Source organism: Stomoxys calcitrans, chromosome 4 (genome assembly GCF_963082655.1).
Source record: "Stomoxys calcitrans chromosome 4, idStoCalc2.1, whole genome shotgun sequence".
In the NCBI taxonomy this organism is placed as follows: Eukaryota; Metazoa; Arthropoda; class Insecta; order Diptera; family Muscidae; genus Stomoxys; species Stomoxys calcitrans.
The window spans coordinates 87,736,343-87,761,140 of NC_081555.1; the positions used below are offsets into that span (position 1 = coordinate 87,736,343).

Below are 24,798 nucleotides of genomic sequence, written 5' to 3' on the forward strand. Positions count from 1 at the left end.
AACACACTATATTTGAATATAGCTGCTGTATATACCCATCTCCCATAGGCCCATACATGCGCATTTGTTACACCGTAGCTCAGAGGTTAGAATATCCGCTTTTGACACTGAACGCTTGGGTTCAAATCCTCCATAAATGCGCATTTATTACACCGTAGCTTAGAGGTTAGAATATCCGCCTTTAACGCTGAACGCTTGGGTTCGAATCCTGATGAGAACATCAGAAAAATATTTTTTGCGCCGATTATCCTTTAGTCGTGCTGACGACACTTGGTGTTTACCTTTGCCACCTCACGCATTCCGTGATGGCCGGATCTTCCCCTGCACGACCGTATTATTGTCAAATATTCGAAAACAGATCTCTATCCCTGTAGACTCTAAGGCCCACTCTGTCCTCTAGCTTTGATGCATTCGTGTAGCATGAAAATCATGCAGATGGCGATAAAGAAAAATAATTTCTTTCATAAAAATTCCAACTATAACATGCTAATATTCTCTAATTACAAACTGAATAAAAAATCCAAAATAATTTTATTTATACACTTGAAAATATTTCAAAATCCCTAAAACAAAATTCAAGACATATCGTTCAACAATCAAAGGACCCCACAAACTAGTCTAGGATGAAAACAAAATCTTCTCTAACTTATTGCATGCTTGTAACATGTTGTGTTTCTTGTTGATTTTTGTTAACACTCTCTCTCTCTCTCTTAAGCCTTAAATTTGGTTAAATGCAAAAAAAAAACTTCAAAAGAACAAAACAAATTTTTCTAAAATCAAATGCTTGCCTGCCTGTTGTTGAAAAAATACAAAAAAAAAGAAATCTAGTCAATGTTGTGTGCTGCTGTCTCTTATCCCCACTAAAACCGAAAAAAAAAAAAAAATCAAATTTCAAATTCAATTCGTACATAGTACTACCACTCCACCAAAACGCCGCCCTTCTAATGTGCATAAGCGAATGTAACAACCAACATGTGCCACAGTAATACATTTAAGTTTTGTAACACCCAATAGTTATAAAATTCTGTTTGTTTCTTATTAAACAATAAAGAAATCTCCTCTCTTTTTAATTTATTTTCAAAAACCTCTCAACACACACAACATTCACACATGCGAAATAAATGTCTACCCATGTCCCACAACAAAACCAATCATTTTGTGTGTATATTTCATGTTTTTGAAAATTCTATTTTATATGTACATCAAAAAAAAAAAATAAATATATTTTTTGCTATTTGTTATGGCTTTTGAATAAAAAGATGATTTGGTTGCCTCACCACCGCTAACGCCATCGCAGCCGCCAGCACAAATACCCACACCTAATATTATAGTCTCCCATAACGATAGAGAGTTTCGAGAGATTCTAACATCCCGGCCTACTAATCCCTCACAGTCGTATTTTCAAATACGCGTAACGGACAGTTTGACTTTCTTTAAAATCGATTCGTCCACCAATGAGTTGCCATTGTCGGAAATTGATTTCTCCTTGACCCCGGGCACTCCAGATGGCCATCATATGTGTACGGCCCATAAGGCCCAATCGCCCGGCAGCAATTTGCAAAAGAAACAGGCTCAATTACTAACCATGCGACGCATGGAAAGCGGTGATGAGGGGGAGTTCATTCACATACTGAAAGACATACGGCGTATTTCTCCCCTGGCCACCAATGAAAGACCCCTAACTTGCAATTGTTCTGGGCATTTTCCCACAAATAATGAGGAGATGGTTCAACCACATTCTCATTCCAAAAGTGAAACGGATCTCAGTGATATGAGTTCTATGATGGCGCCTTTAACCTCTAAGGTCTCTAGTCCACCTATGAATATAGGTGCCACAGCGGGTAACATCTCGCCCTATAGAGCCATTTCATTTGATGAAAATGACGAAGACGAGCTCGAAGGAGAAGAAGAAGATTTGCAAATATCCTCTTCGGCTCCAGCTTCACTCTTAAGTGGAGAGTTCCTAATGTCTTCTAGACCGAGCACAACATCTCACAATATGAGTGGCTTTGGTTTGAGACCTCCTTCGCCCACAAATTCACCCACAGCCTCAACATTGCGATTGTGCCAGGCTATGGAGGAGCAACAAAAACCTGTAACACAACGTACTGAGAACAAGCATGCCTTAAGTAAACCCGTAGACATTAGAAAAAAGGTCACTTTACCTTCATCGCAATCGGCACCAGTTATAGCTGATTTCACTTCTAGTCCCTTTCGATTTCCAGCACTTAGTTTTAATCAATTTGACCCTATTGCTGAAAATGCAGCCACTAATGCAAACAGCAGCACTAATGACACAGTTAACCCAATACAACAACACAATGCCGAAGCTGATATGAATACAACAATACCCTTTTCCCCCGATAACACAAATCGCGATTACTTTCCCCTATATCATCACCATCTTCATCATCACTATCATCCTCATCATTATCATCACCATAATCATCATCATCATTCACATCATCATCATCACCATCATGACCTTACCCATATTCATAGCCATCGATATCATTCGCCTCATCTGCACCGCTCATCTTCGCCTTCTCCTTATTCATCTTCACCTAAATTTCCCAGTGTTGTTGTTATAACTTCAACTAATTCATCCTCTGAAGATAATTTAGATGATTTGCTTTATAATGATGATGATGATGATAATGATACTTCTCCCAATAATACCTCTACTACTACTACTACTACTACCACAATCAATGCAAATACTAATGATGATGATGAATTTATTTCATATATCCCCCATGCAATAACCAACTCCTCTAATATGTCCCTCACCTCTGCCACTACCAACGCCACTAATACTGATACAACTACGCCCAATACTAAAACCTATCACACATACACTACTGCCACCAATGTCCCCCCTACAAAATCACACTCTTCTATTGTGATCCATAACAACAACACAAATCGCTCAAATAATAAACCCCCTGTCATGTCCTCCACCATTATCAACAACCCTATTACTGATACCACTACAGATAATACTGTCACATCGACATCGTCTTCGTCATCCGTATCGTCGAGACGCCAACGACACAGTATTGCTGGCCAGATGTCTTATATGAAAATGTTGGGATTCGGTGGTTTTAGTAAAAAGATGACCACAAGCACCAATAGTCTATTCAGTACAGCGGTTATTAGCGGCAGTTCGTCGGCTCCTAATTTAAGGGATATGATACCGGTATCATCATCAGGTAAGTTTTTTCTTCAATAAAATAAATACTAATTAAGATATATATGTACATACCATTACACGCACACATATGTATGTCAAAATTACATTGTGAGTGCGATTTAAGACCATGGCCTTTAGAAAAACTTTATTAAAATGTTTTCTTAAAAGAAAATTTCATCAAAACTGTGTCACTAAAAGATTTTTGACTGCCGTTTTGTGTTTAGGTACGATTTCACTGAAGTTTTCTCTTTGGGGGAAAATTTTACTGAAATTTTGTCTTCAGAGGAAAATTTCATTGATAATGCAGAAAAAAATTTAGTTTTTAAGTATTGCATTTGAAAAAATTTTACTGACATTTTGTGCTTAAAAAAAAATAACTAAAATTTAGTAATTAAAGAAAGTCTTTTTAGAAAGTTTTACTAAAATTTTCTCTTTGTGGTTTGTCTGTTTGCGCTTTCTTTTTTTGGACTTAAAAAGCCAAATCACATCAAATATAGATGTGTGCTTTGCAACCTTGGAGGCCACCGTAGCGCAGAGGTCGCCTGGGTTTGAGTCCTGGCGAGACCATCAGAAAAAATTTCAGCTTTGGTTTTCCCCTCCTAATGCTGGTAACATTTGTGAGGTACAATGCCATGTAAAAACTTCTCTCCAAAGAGATGTCGCAATCCGGCGCGCCATTCGGACTCAGCTGTTTAATGGAGGTCCCTTATCATTGAAGTTAAACTTAAATCGGACAACACTGATTGATATGTGAGAAGTTTGCCCCAGTTCCTTAGTGGAATGTTCATGGGCAAAATTTTGCATTTGCTTTGCAACCTACTCTTGGGTTGGTATGTAATGCGCCATGATCCATTTGTATAATTCTGCTGATGGAGATTCTTGGCGAATCAAAAATCGCGATACAGATAGCCGGTCAAATGCTTTTAAACAGCACACACGTTTTGCCCTACTTTTTAAAGTTTTTGCTGTGCTATTATTTGAATAGAAAGAATTCAACGAAATGGTCTATAGAAGGACAATATCCTGCAATGGAATCTGAAAAAGGTTTCTCTTTACATTTGAGTAAAATTTTCTCTAAAGATAAAATGTTAGTCATTATTTTCTCTAAAGATTAAATTTTAGTAGAATTTTCTCAAATCGCAAAAAAGTTTTTTCTTTACATTTAAGTAAAATTAAAATTAACAAGTAAAAGCGTGCTAAGTTCGGCCGGGCCGAATCTTATATACCCTCCACCATGGATCGCATTTGTCGAGTTCTTTTCCCGGCATCTCTTCTTAGGCAAAAAAGGATATAAGAAAAGAGTTGCCTTGCTATTAAAACGATATCAAGATATGGTCCGGTTCGGACCACAATTAAATTATATGTTGGAGGCCTGTGTAAAATTTCAGCCAATTCGTATAAGAATTGCGCCCATTGGGGCTCACGAAGTAAAATAGAGAGAACGATTTATATGGGATCTGTATCGGGCTATAGACCGATTCAGACCATAATAAACACGTTTGTTGATGGTCATGAGAGGATCCGTCGTACAAAATTTCAGGCATATCGGATAATAATTGCGACCTCTAGGGGTCAAGAAGTCAAGATCCCAGATCGGTTTATATGGCAGCTATATCAGGTTATGAACCGATTTGAACCTTATTTGACACAGTTGTTGAAAGTAAAAATAAAATACGTCATGCAAAATTTCAGCCAAATCGGATAGGAATTGCGCCCTCTAGAAGCTCAAGAAATCAAATCCCCAGATCTTTTTATATGACAGCTATATCAGTTTATGAACCGATTGGAACCATACTTGGCACAGTTGTTGGATATCATAACGAAATACTTCGTGCAAAAATTCATTCAAATCGGATAAGAATTGTGCCCTCTAGAGGGTCAAGAAGTCAAGACCCAAGATCGGTTTATATGGTAGCTATATCAGGTTATGGACCGATTTGAACCATACTTGGCACAGTTGTTGGGTATCATAACAAAACACGTCGTGCGAAATTCCATTCCAATCGGATAAGAATTGCGTCCTCTAGAGGGTCAAGAAGTCAAGACCCAAGATCGGTTTATATGGTAGCTATATCAGGTTATGGACCGATTTGAACCATACTTGGCACTGTTGTTGGATATAATAAGAAAACACGTCGTGCAAAATTTCATTTCAATCGGATAAGAATTGCGCACTCTAGAGGCTCAAGAAGTCAAGACCCAAGATCGGTTTATATGGCAGCTATATCAGGTTATGGACCGATTTGAACCATACTTGGCACAGTTGTTGGATATCATAACAAAACACGTTGTGCAAAATTTCATTCTGATCGGATAAGAATTGCGCACGCTAGAGGCTCAAGAAGTCAAGACCCAAGATCGGTTTATATGGCAGCTATATCAGGTTATGGACCGATTTGAACCTTACTTGGCACAGTTATTGGATATCATAGCAAAACACGTCATGCAAAATTTCATTCCAATCGGATAAGAATTGCGCACTCTAGAGGCTCAAGAAGTCAAGACCCAAGATCGGTTTATATGGGAGCTATATCAAAACATGGACCGATATGGCCCATTTACAATACCAACCGACCTACACTAATAAGAAGTATTTGTGCAAAATTTCAAGCGGCTAGCTTTACTCCTTCGGAAGTTAGCGTGCTTTCGACAGACAGACGGACGGACGGACGGACGGACGGACGGACGGACAGACGGACGGACATGGCTAGATCGACATAAAATTTCACGACGATCAAGAATATATATACTTTATGGGGTCTTAGACGAATATTTCGAGTAGTTACAAACAGAATGACGAAATTAGTATACCCCCCATCTTATGGTGGAGGGTATAAAAATAAAAGATACAATTTTAGTCATTATTTTCTCCTTAGGATAAAATTTTAGTACAATTTTCTCAAATCACAAAATTTTAATAAATCTTTCTCTTAAAACAAAATTTAAGTAAAATTTTCTCTAAGGATAAATTTTAATTAAACTTTGGTCTTCAGAAAAAAAAATCGCTGAATGTTTGTCTTTGAGAAAATTTTACAGAAATTTTATCTTTGGAAAAACAAACATTTCTCTGAAAACTAAATTTTAATGAAATTTTTTTGTTTTCTTTAAAAGCTAAGTTTTCGTAAAAATTTTCTCCAATGATAAAATTTAAGTAAACATTTTCCCTAAAGACAAAATTTCAGTGAAAATTTCTAAAAAGGCAACATTTAAGCAAAATGTTCTCTAAATATAAATTTTTAGTATAAATATAAAATTTTAGTATAAATATAAAATTTTAGTAAAATATTACTATTATTTTGTGTTTGAAGAAAATTTTACTAAAATTTAGTTATTAGAGAAAATTTTACAAAATTTTTCTCTATAGGCTTCTTTTTGATCAAATTATCCTTAAAATAAAATTTAAAAAATAATGTTTTTCAAATTAAAAATTTTAGTAAAATTTATTTAAACCCAAAATGTTAGAAAATTTTTCTATGAGAAATTCTTAAGGCAAAATTTTAGTATACTTTACCGAAATTTTCTTTTTCATTTGGCTGGTTGCCTATATCGCGATTCCATTTTCGACCAAGAAAAATCATCAGCAGGAGATGTCAAATGGATAATGATGCTTTACAAGCATTCCAACTAGAGTAAGTTGTAAAACTCACGTCTTAAAGATCCCTGTTCGAATTCATATGTGTGCTTTACAACTTACTCTAGTTGGAATGGTTGTAAAGCATCATGATCCATTTGACATCTCCTGCTGATGATTTTTCTTGGTCGAAAATGAAATCGCGACACAAGAAACCAGTCAAATGCTTCTAGCAACAACACACTTTTTGTTGACTTTTAAAAGTTTTTTGCTATACTTTGAATAGAAAGCATTAAACAATGGTCTAAAGCAGGAAAATATCCTGCAATGGAATCTCCATAAAGATAAAATTTTAGTAACATTTTGTATTTGTATTTGTATTTTATTATGATAAAACCCATACAAAAGACAATGTCTCATTTTCCTTAAAAATAAAATTTTAATAAAATTTTCCAACTGAAATTTTATCTTTGGGGGAATTTTTTTTTTTTAAGAAGACTACTCAGAGGAAGACTAGGGCAAGATACTTTAGATTGTACTAGCGTAGATTACGACTGCAATAGGGGGGTCTTTCAAAGATAGTTGTCCTCTTCGAGAAAGGTAATCAGCCCAAGGAAAACCATGGAAAACCGGAGAGATTCGTAACATTGGAAAAGTGGTCCGCGGACTTTATAACAGACTACATCGGAAAAAAACGGGATTTTATTGGGATGTGTATTATACACAGCCCAAAATGTCTCCAGCTTTAAATACACCACCAAGATGAAAAAGTTTCTCTCGAAAAACCATGTCCAAACAGAAACGTTGGTAGATAACATGGGAATGAGAGCAGAGACAATGGAGGAGATGTTAATGCTTTTGAAGGAAACGCATTTTTCACGGGATACAAAGGGACTTACGGAGACTCCGGAATCTTCAAATAATAAAGTTGATCGAAGGCTTATCATTGCAGAATTTAGCCTTGAGGAACTTCAAACCATTTAAGTCACCCGGACCTGATAGAATATTTCCTTCCGGCGTTACTACAGAAGAAGGCGAACTATCTGGCGCCCAATCTGGCCACTATATTCACAGCGTGCCTAGGACTTGCATATACTCCAGAAACCTGGCAGAAGGCAACAGTAGTATTTATACCCGAGTCCGACATGGCATGTTCTGCAACACCAAAGGCATACAGTTATAGGTCTGTATGCCTTTGGTGTTGCCTTACGTCCTTTCTAATCAAAACCATGGACCGTATTGTGTATACCATGATAAAGTGAAGAACATCCAGGGAACTGCTTAAATACAAACAGTATGTCTATGTCAAGGGAAGGTCGGTGGAGACCTGCCCTGCACGAGGTTGTGCATAAAATAGAAGAATCCTTCGATGACAAAACGCACACACTGGCAGTTTGTATTGACATCGAGGGAGCTTTTAGCAATATAAGGAACGATACTCTGATCCAATCGTTAGATCAGTATCGGGTGGACCAGGTTCTTAGAGACTGGATAAACCATATGTTAAGAACCAGGTGGATGAATTGTAGGTCCCATGACACGAATATATGGGAGAAAATGGCACAGGGCACGCCACAGGGGGACATTTTAACGCCACTCCTTTGAATGCCCACCATAAATTACCTATAGCGGATACCGAATGAGAAGAGGTTTGAACCCTCTATCACACTGCTCTAAATCCTGGAAATGACACAGCTACGCAGACGATGTTATAATACATCTAAGAGGTAAGGATCCGCGTTAGCTATGCAGACAGCTGAAAGGGTCTTGCAGATGACATACGATTGGGATTGACCTAGGGGTCTCAATGTTTACCCATTGAAGACTGAAATCTGCCTGTTCATGAGAAAGATCAAGGTGGGCCAATTTGACGCACCACATTCCCTCAATAGAACGATTTCGATATCTTACAAGGTGAAATACTTAGGAGTGATCATAGACAGGAAACTGAATTGGGCACACATTCAGGATCGTACCGAAAAGGCTCACAAATCGTGGACACTATGTAGACGGGCTGAAGGCTCGAAATGGGGCCTGAATCCGAGGATAGTCCACTGGCTGAAACTGAATTGGAAGTGTCACATTCAGGAGAGTATCGTGAAGGATCTTAGATGTTTGACACTATGTGTCATTATGGCCGTAGGCTCGCAATGGGGCCCGAATCCGAGGTTAGTCCATTGGCTATACGCGAGTGTGAAAAGACCAATACATACATACCCCTCAGTAGTTTGGTGGACTGCAATGGAGGAAAAGTGCAATGTAAGAATAATACAACAGATTCAAAGAACGTGTTGGCTTGACATAGGCGGAGCGATGAGAACCACGCCCACAAGGGCACTGGAGACTATTCAGATATCCGAACCATTGACATACAGATTATGTAAGAGGAACCTCCTGCGGCTATGCAACTTAGGACGGGAAGTAGATTGAGGATGGGAGCAGCTTATACCATCGCGGTATAATCGAGGCGACGATAGGAAACCTGGAAGGAAGGGAAGAGGTGTCCGATCGGATACCTGAGACGACACTTGAGATCGAGTGCGAGGCACTGCTGCCTAAAGCAGTCTTGGATTGACGGAACTCTGGCATAACCATCTGAAAGAGTGGACAGAGTGAGCCTAGGGGCTACATTAAGAAACCAGGGATTGAGATCTGTTTTCGACCGCCTGACTATAAACGGTATTGCAGGTGGAGATCCGGACGATTATGGAATGTGTGTGGTGATATAGTGTTATTGCGAGGACGTCTAGTGTTAATGACCATCAGAACAACCAGAACGGTAAGGTCACAAACAGTCTTGGTGTGTAAGAAGGAGATTAACGCCTTCTCCGAGTGTGGCTCGATTCGCTTTGTTTGGGTGCCGCGCCATAGAGGAGTCAATAAACATGGTTAATCGAAAGCCTTTCGGGGCGACGCAGTACGAGTTAGGCGCGTGGGCGATGAACGCCTACCACGATAGGACAACAAAAATCCTTTGAGGAGATCCGGACCGTGAGAAGATGAGGCTATAACTGAAAATAAGTAAGAACGAGATCAGTTGCTGTGTTTTATTTTAATCCTATCCATTGCAAGTCAGATGTTCTGGGTGAAATATCAGTGCAAAATTGTTCTGGTAAGTTATCGATATCAGGCGATAACAGATAATAAGAAATGATTCAACGTGATTTGCACTATAAAGTACTTAAATAAAACACAGCAAGTATAGCTTTCGGTAACATAATGGGATGCATAGAACTTACTTATGCAGAATAGGTGTAGGAAGTGGTAGCATGTATAAGAGAGACAATGAGACGTTGGAGCATTTCCTATGTCATTGCCCGGCTTTTGTGCATATGGGAAACCGAACAATTATGGATTTTGTTGTTAGCAAGAAATTCCTGACTTAGATTTTTCTCAAGGTTACTTTTTAATATTTAGAGCGCATTAGGCGTATGTCCATAGTGGCATGGGACGGATCAATATCCGCACCCTCTTTATACCCTACATCACCACTGTGGTACAGGGTATAATAACTTAGTACATTTGTTTGTAACACCCAGAAGGAAGAGAGATAGACTGATTGATAAGTATACCGATAGACTCAGAATTACTTTCTGATGCTATTTAGCTATGTCCGTCTATCTGTCTGTCTGTACGTCTATCTCTCTGTCTGTCCATGTTAATTTGTGTATAAACTACAGGCCGCAATTTCCGTCCGATCGTCTTCAAAATTGGTACTGGCATCTTTTTTGGCGAAGAGACGAAACCTGTTGAAATTGGAAAAAATCGGTTCAGATTTGGATATACTTCTCATACATATGTTCGTACGATTTAGACTAATATTGTAATATCGAAATTTATCAGTAAGAATTTTCTCGTAAATCACGACATTACTGGTGAATTTCATAGAAATCGGTTCAAATTTAGATGAAAATTTGCCCATGAACATTCCAATTAGGGGCAAACTTCTCACATATCTATGAGTGCTGTCCGATTAAGGTTTAAGATCAATGATAAGGATGCAGTGCGACACCACTTTGGAGAGAAGAGGTGGAGGGGATAACCACCGCTGAAAATGTTTTTCTGATGTTCCTGCCAGTTTTCCTGCAAAATTCCTGCAAATTTTGGTTCAAATTTAGATATAGCTGTCATATATGTATATATCCCGATTTTCACTCCTAGGGTCATTACAAGCGCATTTATTGATCAATCTTTCCAAAATTTTGTTCAACGCTTTCCTCACAACTGCAATACCTAAGAAGTTTGCTCGAAATCGGTTCAGGTTTAGATATAGCTCCCTTATATGTTCGTCCGATTTTGAGAAATATTGCAATAAAGTGCTCATTTGTTAATCGATTCTCTCGAAAAATTTTCTGATGACTCTTAATATTTCTGGTGAATTTCAAAGAAATCGGTTCAGATTTAGATATAGCAGCCATATATGTATATCGCCCGATTTTCACTTCTAGAGCAACTGCAAGCGCATTTATAAACCAATCTTGCCAAAATTTTGCACAACGCTTTCCTCGGCGACGATTAACTTAGCATCTAAGAAGTTTGGTCGAAATCTGTTCAGATTTAGATATAGCTCCGAAAAACATCCGCCGAGGTCCATCAAAAATGGTTCAGAATTAGATATAGCTTGCAGTTTGTACTTAGAGGGTTAGTGTAGGGTATTATACATTCGGCACTGACCGACTTTTGCCCTTCCTTACTTCAATATAACCTAAACTAAACTTATTAAAATTTTGTCTTTAGTGAAATTTATCTTATCTTTAAACGGTCGTCGGTTAGTAAATGTAGCATGTAACGATTGTTAGCAGCTATCCATGGACTGCTGGTCAATAATGCTATAATTGCGATTACTTATTGGGTTCTCTAAGGCCATTGCGATGACCAATCTGAACCGCATAAGAAGCAGTTCCAAATTGCTTTATACATAGATGGTGTTTAATTTGTTCTTAAGTTTTAACATTCCTCACACACACAATCGCCTTCAAGATTAATATTTACAAAACACTATTATTCATTTTAAAAAGTCTTCCCCCTAACAGTTCTGGATGGGTTTGGTGGCGTACCGCCCATACGCCCCCTAGAGACATTGCACAATGCTTTATCGCTCAAACAACTCGATCACTTCCTAGAGAGAATGACATCGGCACCATTGTTTAAGACGCCTACATGTACGCCACCTAAAAATCCCTCGACGCCCCTATCGATGATGACAACCATAACGGATGAGGAGGCATGTGCTGCTGCCGCAGCCACGGTTAGTACGCCTACCAATAATATATGTCGCTGCAACGATAATAGCATACTAAACGAAAGGAATCCTGAGAGATGTGCTTTGTGTGGCCGTCGAATACATCCTGCGGCACCTGATGCCGAATCCACACCAGTTGCTGCCGCCGCTGCTGCTCCAAACGATCAACAGCTACAACGTCAACAGACGAACAACAATAGTCTTTCGAATACGGCAGCTGGAGCCAGTTGTAAGTGATTAAATTTACAATGTGTTGTTTGCACACCTATTGGAATTCAGTAATTTTTTTTAAAATTCATATTTTAAAAATATTTTGTATTAAATTAAACAAAAACAACATTTTCACTAATTGGTGTAAAGAAAATTTTAAATTTTTATTATTAGTTTTGAAATTATTGCAAATTTCTTAAATAAAAAAAAAAGACACAATGACTTGAAATATTTTTTATTATTGTTTATATAGCTTTATTTATTTATATATTTTCATATTTAGTTTGCACTTGGAAACGAAGCTTAGTTGTCGTAATACCTTAATATATAGTATTGAGTTGGTCTAACTTCGGCGAAATTCCTCAATAATTTGGCATATAACTTTTAGGGCACGCTTAAGGTTTAAGTTCTGTTTTTGTTATAACTTAGGGAAAGACTTTACATATCTTTTAAATACCAATATTTATACACCCTAGAATTAAAGATAACAATTTAGTTAACACATAGGCTGAAAGTACCGGTCCTAACAAAGCTTGAATTCTCTTAAAATTTTAAACAAATACTTAAATCTGTATAGGGTTATTTGTTGTTGTAACTGTATGTTGTACACTGAGGCGGCAGCCCTTGCCGATGAAGGACTCCATCGAGTCAATACGGTACGTACAACCGGCTTCCATGGAATTGATCAGTGTTAGGCTTATGTGCTAGTGTGCGTAATATTTACAAGCCCATGGGCTTATGTTCATGTATCCGAAGTTCGTACAGATTTCGTTACGATTGGTTTGCTGGGCACGTACACAAATATATGTAATAGTGGGTGTGTATTTGGCCGCCACAGCTTTATATTGATTGAATGTAGGAGGGATTCTAAAAAAAAAAGAACTAATTAAGGTATTTTCTACAAGCTTTTTCAATAAAGACTAATCAAAAACATTTTTTTGAATAAAAAAATCCAAAAAATACATTTCTTTCACATTTTTTGACTTTAAAACTGCATAACTTAAAACTGAATAAATTTTGGAAATCGGACTACAAAACAGATTTGGCAACCCCAACAAATTCCGAAATACCGAGGTGACCAACTTGAGGGACCTTTCAAAAGGCGACCGGACAACCTAGGGTCTTGACATTTTGCACATGATATAGCTAACATCTCAGCTCTAACCATTCCAAAGATATATCACCACCCGTTCCCACATCATATTATACCCACCACCATAGGATGGAGGTTTACTAATCTAGTCATTCCGTTTGTAACACCTCGAAACATTTGTCTAAGACCGCATAAAGTACATATATTCTTGATCGTCTCGACGTTGTGAGTCGATCTAGCCATGTCCGTCCGTCTGTTTCAATCACGATAGCGGTCGAACGCGTAAAGCCAGCCTCTTGAAATTTTGCACAGACAATTTTTATTGATGTAGGTGGTTGTAGGTTGTAAATGGGCTATATTGGTTCAGATTTAGATATAGCTCCCTTATAAACCGATCTCCAGATTTGACTTCTTGAGCCCTTGGAATCCGCAATTTTGATTTGACTGAAATTTGACGTGTGGTGTTCTGTTATGGTTTCCAACAACTATTCCAAGTCCGGTCCAAATCGGTCCATAACCTGATATAGCTCCCATATAAACCGATCGCCCGATTTGACTTTTTAAGGCCTTGCAAGTCGCACTTTTTGTCCGAGTTGGCTGAAATTTTGCACGTAGTGTTCTGACTTCCAACAACTGTGCCAAGTATGGTAAAATCGGTCTATAACCTGATATAGCCCCATATAAACCTATCTCCCGATTTGACTTCTTGAACACCTGGAAGCCGCAATTTTTGTCTGATTTGACTGAAATTTTGAGTGTGGTGTTCCGTTGTGACTTTCAACAACTATGCCAAGTAAGTTCCATAACCTGATATAGCTCCCATATAAACCGATCACCCGATTTAAATTCTTAAGGCTTCACAAGTCACGATTTGTCTGAAATTTTGCAGATAGTATTCTGTTACGACTTCCAACAACGGTGCCAAATACGATCCAAATCGGTCTATAACCGGATATAGCTCCCATATAAACCGGCCTCTCGATCATCCTCGTTCGGTTCCTAGAAGCTTTAATTTTGACAGAAGTTTGGTGTGTAGAAAAAAATTATGCCCTTCAACTAAATTTATTTTGTATAAATTTTTAGCAGGTGGGTTCCCACGATTGGGCCCGGCCGGACTTGGAACGCTTTTACTTGTTTTTTACTAGTTATTTTCGGTTCTATTCCACTGTGTGACGTTGAAATGCCCAGTCAGGACTCCTATTAGCAGTCTTAAGTCATGCTTTATCAGCGCCAAGATAAGCGACGTCTTGTTTCGCGAAATAGTCGGCCACAGGTCATTTTATAGCCTATAACCTACACCACCAGCTTGGGCCTTATTCGCGCATGCGTGGAGAGATCTCACTGATTCCATAGCAAGATCTGCGGCAATTAGCAATCCATTCCTGGCCAGCTTGTCTGCCGCTTCGTTCTCCGCCACACCTTGATGACCTGGGACCCATCAGAGACTGACAACCTATCCCATTGTTCGAAGGAGCTCTTTCCATCTTCTAACTGGTGAAAGTCTGATTGGGCCGCCGCTTTCGCATCAACATTGTCCCCAGTACCTTCAGGATCGCAAAGACCTCCGCCGCAAAGACGCAGCACCCATGCAGAAGTCTATAAGAATTCCTGATTGCAAGGAGTTCAATAAAGACTTATGCTACAGTTCCCTCATGCAATTTAGACCCATTCGTGTATACAGTGCGTCCCGGGTGGGGTGTCCTCATCCCAAAGATCCTTTTTCTGGAAAACGACTTCCAATTATAACATGGCGCCAAGCGGCAACCTCGCGATCTTTATTGCCACAGACCCAATATATAAGTGTAAAGGCATAAGATCGAGAATGGCATTCCCCGCCTCTCTCGAGGCGTTTGTTCAAAGCTTTGTGTCACACCAGACAACCATATGTGAAAATCGGCCGAACGACCGCCTTAAACATCCAGTACACCGTTCCCGACTTAGATAGACGATTGTAAAAATATGACTCTTAACTACACATTTTAATGCTCTATGTATTTCCATTTCATTGGGGTTAGAGTTACAAAATCTTCTACTTAACAAGTGGCCTTGCGGTCTCTTTAGTATTTGAAGGATTTGGCTATGGATAAAGCCATTTTTAGCATTAAGTTACATATTGTATATACGGCCTAATTATATCATCAATATGAGATCTTCGATGACAAGAGGCTTATTCTTCTGTAGTTAGTATATACTGCTTGTAGGGTATAAAAAGCCATACACCAACACTGTTTAGGGTATTATAACTTTGTGCACTTGTTTTGCAATGCTAAGAAAGAGAAGAGCTAGCCCATTTATAAGTATGCCGAATCACTTCCTGATTCGATTTTGCTATGTCTGTCTGTTCATGTATTCTTGTCACTTTTTTGGTCCAAGGACGAACGCTATTGACTTTGAAGATTTAGGTGTAGCTACCGTATATATCTTTCATCCAATATGGCTTTTTATGCATTTAGTAGCCACAATGGCCCGATCTTTATAAAATTTGCTTAAGGTATTTCATTTGCCATCCCAACATGATTCAGATATAGCTCCCACATATATATCTTTTATCCGATATAGCCTTTTGGGCTGTAGATACCACAATTTGTGTCCGATCCTTACAAAATTTAGCACGAAGTGTTTTTTTTCGACGTCCAAGCATGTGTGCAAAATTTTGTCAAAATCGGTTCAGATATAGATATAGCTCCCATATATATCTTTCATCCGATAGAACCTTTTGAGGCTGTAGAAACCACAATTTTAGTCCTATCTTCACAAAAGTTTTTCTTGAGGTGTCTTATTTGACATTCAAGTATGTGTGAAAAATTTCGTAGAAATTGGTCCAGATTTAGATATAGCTCTCATATATATCTTTCATCCGATATGACCTTTTAAGGCTGTAGAAGTCACAATTTAAATCTTTTCGTAAAAAAATCTGGTTTGTGTATGGGACATTGTATGTCGAGGTTCAAATAATCGTGTATGGGTTCTTCTAGCCAGATTGCGCGTTTGGACTGAAAGATATGTATCATCAGCGTGTCGTCTTCGGTCTTCATTAGTTCAGCTGGCAACCCATCGTTCCCTGCTGCGTTGTTGTTCTTTAGCCGGGTTACAGCTTGGGTGATCTCCTTCTGACTAGTTAGTATACATTTTACATATTCTCGCCGCCACTATCGTGTGGTCTGGTGGACGGCACTTCAAAAATCCAGCTACTGTTCAAAAAATAAATTTTTAGCTTCACGCATTTAGTGCCGTGGATAGGGTAAATGTTGTGACGACTGATAAAAGGTTGTGACCACTGATATAAGATTAAGTGAGCTTTCCCTTTGGTCAAGTAGCGGCTACAAACATCGTGTAATGACCGATGTCCGTTATTTGATAAAAAAAATACTAAAGCAACTATGCCTGCTAACCCAGAGAAGACTGTAAACAGGAGGGGGGTCTTCCAGTTAGACCTGAAGTGGGGTTAGAGCGGCTGTTGCTTTGAGAAAAGAGAGGTGGTGACGTCACTGGTGGAATTCCCTCAGTCGATGCTGTGTGGACTGTAATAATATGCGATGAACTAGTCTTACTATTCCTCATAGAGCGAGGAATAATAAGTTAGATGACGAGAAGGTAAACCCAATGAAAAAGAGTTAGAAAAAAAATAACGCAATGGTAAAGTTCGGGTATTGATATAGAGACAATAGTTTTATTATGAGAGAAAGAGTAGAGATGTGTTGCTCACCTTGCTGCGGTTGTAGAAGGAGTGGGAAGTTCATTAGTAAAAGAATTGCAGATGAGCTTAAGTACTAAAAATGGCTTAAGATTAGAAATTCACAATGGGTACACTTAGTGCTAATAGATATTTTCTTACGTGCTACAAATTCATTTACAATTCACAATTTGACTTCATATACTTCGACTTATTCTACGATAGTTATGTACTTAAATTGAAGGGACAAATTCAAATTTGTCCAGACTGAAATATGCCTTTTAACGAGGAAGACGAAAGTGGGCCAATTTCCACGTTTCCAATTTCCAAAACGATTTCGATATCGGACTTGGGATATCGATCAAGGTCAAATACCGAGGAGGCTCACAGATGTTGGGCATTGTGTGGACCGGGCGTAGGCTCGAAATGGGGCCTGAATCCGAGGATAGTCCACTGGTTCTACAGGAACGTGATTAGACCAAAACATAGTTACGCCTCAGCAGTTTGATGGACTGCTATGGAGAAAAGGTGCAACATAAGAACCATACAACAGGTTCAGGGAACATGTTGTCTTAACATAGGCGTGCGATTAGGACCAAGCTCACTAGGGCACTGGAGACTAATCTAGATATCCGACCCATTGACATACAGATAAAGTATGAGGCAGCTACTGGGAGAATGGATTGAGCATGGGAGCAGCTCATATCAACGCGGTATAATCGAGGCAACGATAGGAAACCTGGAAGGAAGGGAAGTGGTTTCCAATCGGACACCAGAGACGACACTTGAGGTCGAGTGCGAGGCACTGCTGCCAGCGGCCCAGTCTTGAAATGCAGGAACCCTATTATTGCCATCTGGAAGATCATGTTACACGGATGGATCAAAGCTAGATGCCAGAGTGGGCCTGGGGTCTATATTGAGAACCGAAGGATTGAGATCTGTTTTAGACTGCCTGGCCATAATGTGGTCCAACAGGCGGAGATCCCGGCGACCAAGGAATGCGTAAGGTGGTGTGGTGCTTACGCGAGGACACCTTTAGGCACAGTAATTGCCATAAGGGCAATGACAACCAGAACGGTAAGATCATGAACAATCTTAGAATGTTAGAAGGAGATTAACGCCTCTTTGAGGATGGCTCAATCCGTATCGTTTAGGTGCTGGGACATAACGGAGTAAGGGGGAATAAAGGGCAGACGATTTGGCGGTGAAGGCCAGAGGACTGCCGTCAATAAACTTGGTTAACCCAAAGCCTTTCGGGGCGACGCAGTATGAATTAAGGGAGTGGGCAATGAAAGCGCATGTAACACTATGGAACAGTGAATTAGGGATTTTGTAAGCAGCCCCGAATTTGTAACTTCTTTATCGAGGTTCCTTTTTAGTATTTAGAGCGCACAACAAGTCGATTACTGGCTTAAGTATATGTCCATAGTGGCATGGGGCAGATAAATTCCCGCACCCTATTTTCAACCTAACCTAATCTAACTATGCCTGTTAGATCCGACTTAAAACCAATGTAAACTTTAATACCAATGGTTCCAGGCCAGATGACCATGTGGACTTTGGCTTTTACTCTAAAGAACTGGAACTGGGTACATCAAAACGGTTAGTGTGAAAAATCTAAGATACCCAACAAAATTTTTGCTTGGGGATCTGGATGTATTCCAAAACTGCTCCAAATGTTGTATTCGTTGTCAAAAAATCCAACATCTACATCCTTTTTGGTGGATTTGTTAAGCTTTTTTTTTAAATGTTGTGTGGGTTTAATATTCGCAATATTTTGTAAATCGGTTAACAAAATGAGTTAATGGGATTTAAATATGATCTAGGGTATAGGACAAAGAACAAATTTACCATAGAATCTTTAACAGGAAAATCAACCAAAAATTCTGCAAACCTCTTTTAAAGCACGCAACTCAAATATTAAAACATGGAGTATGGAACATACAACACTCAATCAAGGATATGTCGGTTTGAAACTACAAAAAATTAAATTCATTCATAAGTCTCCCAAATTTATATACCATGGAAGCGTTTAGCATATTCAATCCTATTCTACATTATTTCCCCAGACGTAGGAACAGAAAAAACTTTGTGACTTTAGAATTACATAAAATGCTGTTCTTTTAGAATAATTTCCAATTTTTTTTCAAATTAATTTTATGTAATATATTAACGAGGGTTGGCATAAATGTCGTCTCAGTCAGCCACGCAGCTATTAAATCTCTGAAGAACGTAGTTCTGAATTCAAAAGCCACCCTTGACTATAGCAGATCTTCCAGTTTAAAATTCAGTTGTTGTGGGTCCACAGATATATCCCAGGTAACTGTCGATCAGACGAGCTTGCGAGACTGGGAACTTCCTGGGAAAAAAAATTCCTGAGGAACTATAATCTGCTGATATGCCTCTAAAAAGCCTGAAGGACAACTTATGACAGATGGTCACAAATTGGCGGCTGTTAACACTGCTATATTATGTCGTCCAAACTAAACTCACTGTATCCGTTATGACAGTGATTGTTTGTATTGGCCTCAGTAGCAGTTGGACACTCCTGGTCGTACAATCGGTTCCTTAGGTGAGTCTTTTGCTACCTAAGTACGAATTTCGCGACATTGAAGTGGGCAAAGGATTGCCCCTGTGTGAGCTGACCTTCCTGTCTTTTAGATGACTGCAAAAATTTAACCGTTACTTCAAATTGAAGGTTTAAATCCCGGCGGGTCTAAAGACGGACCGACACTCGGTCTTTAAAATGTAAGCTTCCGATATTTTAAGAACTGAAATAATCAAAGACCTATATATAGCATAGAATGGAGGAAGCTGGCCCTCTCTGTTTCTCTCTTTCTTAGTGCAGACTGGTACTAAATCAACATGTGATTAATATTTGCATTATCTATGTATGAGGACACGGGACTTTGCAGCCAATGTGTTTGGTCAATTGAGGATGAAATTCGTTATCAAATGTAATAGGTGAAGGTTTAGAAGTTTTATACCATTTAATATTATTTTAATAAATGTACGACTTATTCAGCACTTGCCCTTTTTTAATACATTTCTTTTATATTTGCATGATAAAAACAACCAAAATTTTTTGATTTAAAAAATCACTGCTGTATGTGTTCCCTATTTTTTAAGACATAGATATACCCTAAAACAATATCTCAATGTTATTTTCTGCAACTGGTATGAGTATGATTTTCTGTTCTGGGCGTATTATCCCCCTGTATAATGCCTCATTATTTTTATAATTATATTACATTTTTGAAAATAATCCTAAAGTGTGGAGTAAACAATCGAGTATTGCTAGTAGTATCACGGAACCATCATCACCGGCTATTTCGGATACCTACTCACAGGAGACACCTAGCTGTGAGATGTCCATTAGTTTAACCAGCAACGAGGGTGGCACTTATAGTCTGCCACCTTCATCGGCAACGGCAGCAAAATTGGCTCGTTTCTTTCCACGCCTGGATGGTGATTTAAATACCGTCAGTGTTTATACGCCCATGAATTTAGATAGTTTGGATAGCACTGATACTGAATTCAATATGGGAGCTATTGGTGGTGGAGGCGGTGGTGGAAAAAGTGCTTGTCTTACACCGGTCAGTTTTAATATGGACTTAAGCATTGTGGCCAATAAGGGATCGTTAACCTTGTCAGTGGATGTAAGTAAAATGAAAATTATAGCTTTTACAGGATTAAGCGTCAACTATATGCATAGAAGGACACAACATGAAACAATACGAATTTTACTTCCTCTTTTTGATGGTTCAGTGGAAGAAGAGATGCCCCAAATTTTGTAAATACCATTATTTGCCAAGAAACTCTGGCACAGTACGTGCCATTAAAACATAATATATTGGACATGAGTGCGTATAATTACGTTTCGATAAATTGGCATACCTCATACGCTACCTGGGTCACTCCTTTTCCAAATAAAAATACTTGGCAAGAAGTTTTTCGCAAATCAAATGTCCAAATCATGTGTGCCACGGACTTAATGGCATATCTATCTCCACTGTAACATACATTTCAGACATGTAATATGAGGAACGCACGCACCAATTTTGATAGATGCTCTAAAAAACTCACCGGAAACAGCACACATGTTTCAATTTGTTAAGCATTGTAATACATATAGTTATCTGCTGGCTTTGTCTATATACATATATTGCCATTTCCTTCAAGTTTTAGTGAGTTATTGCCATGAAAATATAATAAATTTTTTCTATTTTCATAAAACGCAAGTACAACAGACAGTTTAAAATGCAAAATTGGCTCATTTCGATATCAAACCGCCCCGTTATCTAAAGGCCAATGTGGCCAATGTTTTTTTTTTTTTGCTAAATTTCAAAATTTTCCCACGGGCAAAAAAGTTCTACTTTGATTTTTTTTACTTTTTCTTACTTTGAATTTCCCGGGAAATTCTCCAATGGACAACGTGGCGCCAGAAGAGATTGTCAGTGATATGCTTTCGTTGGAGGCCATTAGGGAAATTGTGTCTGAGCCGAAAATCCTTTGGGCGATAAGAAGTTTCGACTCCTTTAAGTCGCCAGGCCCTGATGATGTATCACCGGTTGAATTACAAGCTGTGTCTGATAGACTGGTTCCTTGGCTTAGGGAGATATACTCTGCTTGTATCAGCATGTCATATATACCTGTGGGATGGAGGGACACGAAGGTCATTTTCATTCCGAAAGCAGGAAAACCCTACCACACGAAGGCGAAAGATTTTCGTCCTATTAGTCTGTCATCCTTTATGCTGAAGACTCTTGAGAGGTTGATAGAAACATATCTTAGGGCAAAGATCCCTGGAGATCGCCTGTCGCGGAAGCAGCATGCATATAGTAAAGGCAAATCCACTGAAACAGCCCTTCACGACCTAGTCGGCTACATAGAGGGTTCTCCCGCTGTCAAGGAATATGCAATGGTAGCATTTCTTGACTTTAAAGGTGCGTTCAATAATGTAAAACCGACGTCAATGAAGGAGTTGGAGTTTCTAGGCCGTAAGAATGTTTTTTAATTACTTACTTACTAAAAGATGCATTACGGCAGGCTTGGGATCTGTGGATCTAAAAAGATGGGTCAGCAGAGGAACACGGGAATGGTTTTGTGGTATCCTCATCGCCGCTGTCGTATGATACCAGCAGCTCGGAAAAGTATTCTTTCCATATTCTTAGCACACTATCTATATCGTTGTACCAAATTTCCTTCTTCCGGGGTGCTGATTGTGCCGTGTTCTTTCTGTAAAGAAAGTTATGCCAGAGACGATTCTACGGACCTTCGATATTTACGGTACAGGTTTGATCGCGACACCGGGTTAGGGATAAGTAGGTTCTTAAGTTCTTAGAAGATAGGAAGTCACATAGACTTAAATGGGTGTAGCATCTTAGGCACGAGCCACAAAAATGTCTGGCAATCTCGGACGACTGATGTTGTTGTTGGTTTTGTTGTAGAATTGAGTAGTGTTTCATCCATTCGTCTGATGAGTTCTGTTAAATATCTGCGACTAAGTTTGAGTGCGTTCAAAGGGATCTGATTCGAAGTCGAATAGGATTGGGTGGTTGTAGCTGTCCATCGATTCTGCTACCGTGTCTGAGTGAATGCTAGAAACGCCGCCTGATCTAAAGCTTCACACTTGTAGTGCTGAACCTCACACTCCATATCATATAGATGGTGATAGGGATTGTCTCTGCGATAGCAACCCAGTAGATACGACTTAGCCAGAATGTAAATATCCTTCGCACGGGTATGACCTTTATCTCCTGATAGGAAATAGGGCAGCATATGGACGGGTCTGAATATTATTCCACTGAGTGTCGCTCAGCCTAAGTTATTTCTCTGAGTGTCGCTCATTTTCTTTCTATCATCCCTAGTGTTGCCAGCAAGCGACTTTAGGACCATTTTATGCTGCCAGTTTTCTTGTAAGCCGTAGTGGTTTCATACCCTTTTATTTTTTACCCTGCTGTTTTGCACCAACACTACAATATTCATTATATACATACTTCAGGACTTTCTTATACTTCTTTTTTTTTTTGGTCATGCATCATTGACCTTAGCTCTCCTAGCAATCAAGATTGATTAAGTCATACTTCAAAGTCCAAGTATGTCTGCAGGAAGGCTAATCTCAAACATTGGAACTAATAAAAGCAAACTTGTAAACCACAAATAGCCTCAGGACTTTCCTAGGATCTGATATAATGACAACATTTGGTTGATCCAGCCCTTGTACACAGAGTACAGTGTACGGTTTTCAATAGTTCGGCTGGTAAACCATCGTCATCTGCTGCCGCCTATACGACACTTACAGTGCTGTTATATACAAAACACTGTACATTTGGAAATTTAGTTTATATTGAAATAGAACACAAAACATATTTTAGTTTGTATAATGACATATAGGTGGCGCTCTGTTCTGGAAAATTCGGTCAATAAAGTATTTGATCTCTTTTCACTGAATTACTAAAATATTTTTATTTTTTATTAGGGATTTGAGGAAGATGAAGATGCTACACCTTCAGCTGCTACCACACCATCATTGCCCCTGGATGAGCCTCACATGGAACTATGCTATTGTTGTGAGGGTCATGCTGCTTCTGATCAACCGCCCGATGATGATGACCAACAATCACATGAACTCTTCAATAGCATGCGCAACAAACGTCTCGATGATAATGAACCCAAGCATCCGTGTCTTTGTCACATAGAAGAGCCACCCTCAAGTGCAGAATTTTCAAATGCCGATAAACCAGTATTCAGCATACGCAAAGCTTCCGATACCATCTCTCCAAAAATACAAAAACAAATCAGCCTCTTCGAAAGTGGTGATATAGAGCGACAAAAGGATTATGCCGCCCTACATGCATCAATTAACATTCCACAGCCCAATAGTTTACAACTTCGACAAGATGCTCGTCTAAGAAAGTTTGAAAATTTAACCCAATCGACTTCCAATTCTAATTTCCCCTTTGAAAGCAATACCCTGAAGAGAGTCCCCAATAATGTGGAAGATTTTGTCGATGTAAATCTAACGCAATCCTGTATAAATTTTAAATCCTCTGGTGTGGCGGCCTCCGATCCACCCTCAACCAATAGTTCTCCGCAGCACAAGCCATCCGGCGTGGCGGCTTATCGTGCCGTCACTCTACCCTCGGAATGTAGTGGTACGGCCAGTGGTCCTGCTAGTCCTCGGCCGGGTGCTTTAATTGTTAAAGAGAAATTCATTGAGCCTCCAAAGCGTATAACTCGCAGTTTCCATGGCAAAACTCAATCCATGGATGCGGACTTTCTATTCAATGAATTTCTCCTAGTTCCCGCTCAAGCTCCAGCAGCCCAAAATTCGTCAAGCAGTGAGGCTGGCAGTGCCTCAACGTCTCCCTCGAATCGTCCAAATAAACGTTTTACCACAACTAAAGTTATGGATGAGTCTTTGGAAGATGTAGATAAAGTTTAAATAAAAAATTATCCTAATATTGAAATTAAATTTTGAAAATCTAATGTTATGGTAAAAGAAACTATTAAATAAAATTATATTTGAGGAATTAGAAAAGTGTGTTTTAATGAAAAAAAAAAAAAACGTAAGCCAATAAGGTAACAAAAACGGTGCCGTTTTGACTTTTTCTACCAAATTTGGTAGGATTTTCTATTAATTTTAAGGGATTGATCGGATGGACAGCCCATTTTGATTTTGTTAGATTTTTAGCGAAAATGTATTTTTGTAGCAACCCCCATAGGAATGGAGGTATATTCGTTTAGCCATACCGTTTGCAACAAAACGAAATATCCATTTCCGACCCTATAAAATATTTATATTCTCATTCGT

The 24,798-nt window shown here is 38.9% G+C and overlaps 1 protein-coding gene across 10 annotated transcripts in view; it reads left to right on the forward strand.

Moving 5' to 3' along the window:
• Nucleotides 1-24,525, forward strand: part of LOC106089672 (inositol hexakisphosphate and diphosphoinositol-pentakisphosphate kinase) — a 114,118-nt gene extending 89,593 nt beyond the window's left edge. For 7 of the 10 annotated variants that reach the window (XM_013255602.2, XM_013255599.2, XM_059368218.1 and 4 more), the window contains exons 15-18: nt 1,260-3,212; nt 11,783-12,235; nt 20,256-20,641; nt 23,464-24,525. In XM_013255602.2, coding sequence (XP_013111056.2) covers nt 1,260-3,212; nt 11,783-12,235; nt 20,256-20,641; nt 23,464-24,429 — 3,758 coding nt within the window. In that variant the 3' untranslated portion in view covers nt 24,430-24,525. The remainder of the gene's footprint in view (nt 1-1,259; nt 3,213-11,782; nt 12,236-20,255; nt 20,642-23,463) is intronic. The other 3 variants (XM_013255605.2, XM_059368222.1, XM_059368221.1) reach the window with 2 other exon arrangements.
• The last annotated feature ends 273 nt before the right edge of the window (nt 24,526-24,798 follow it).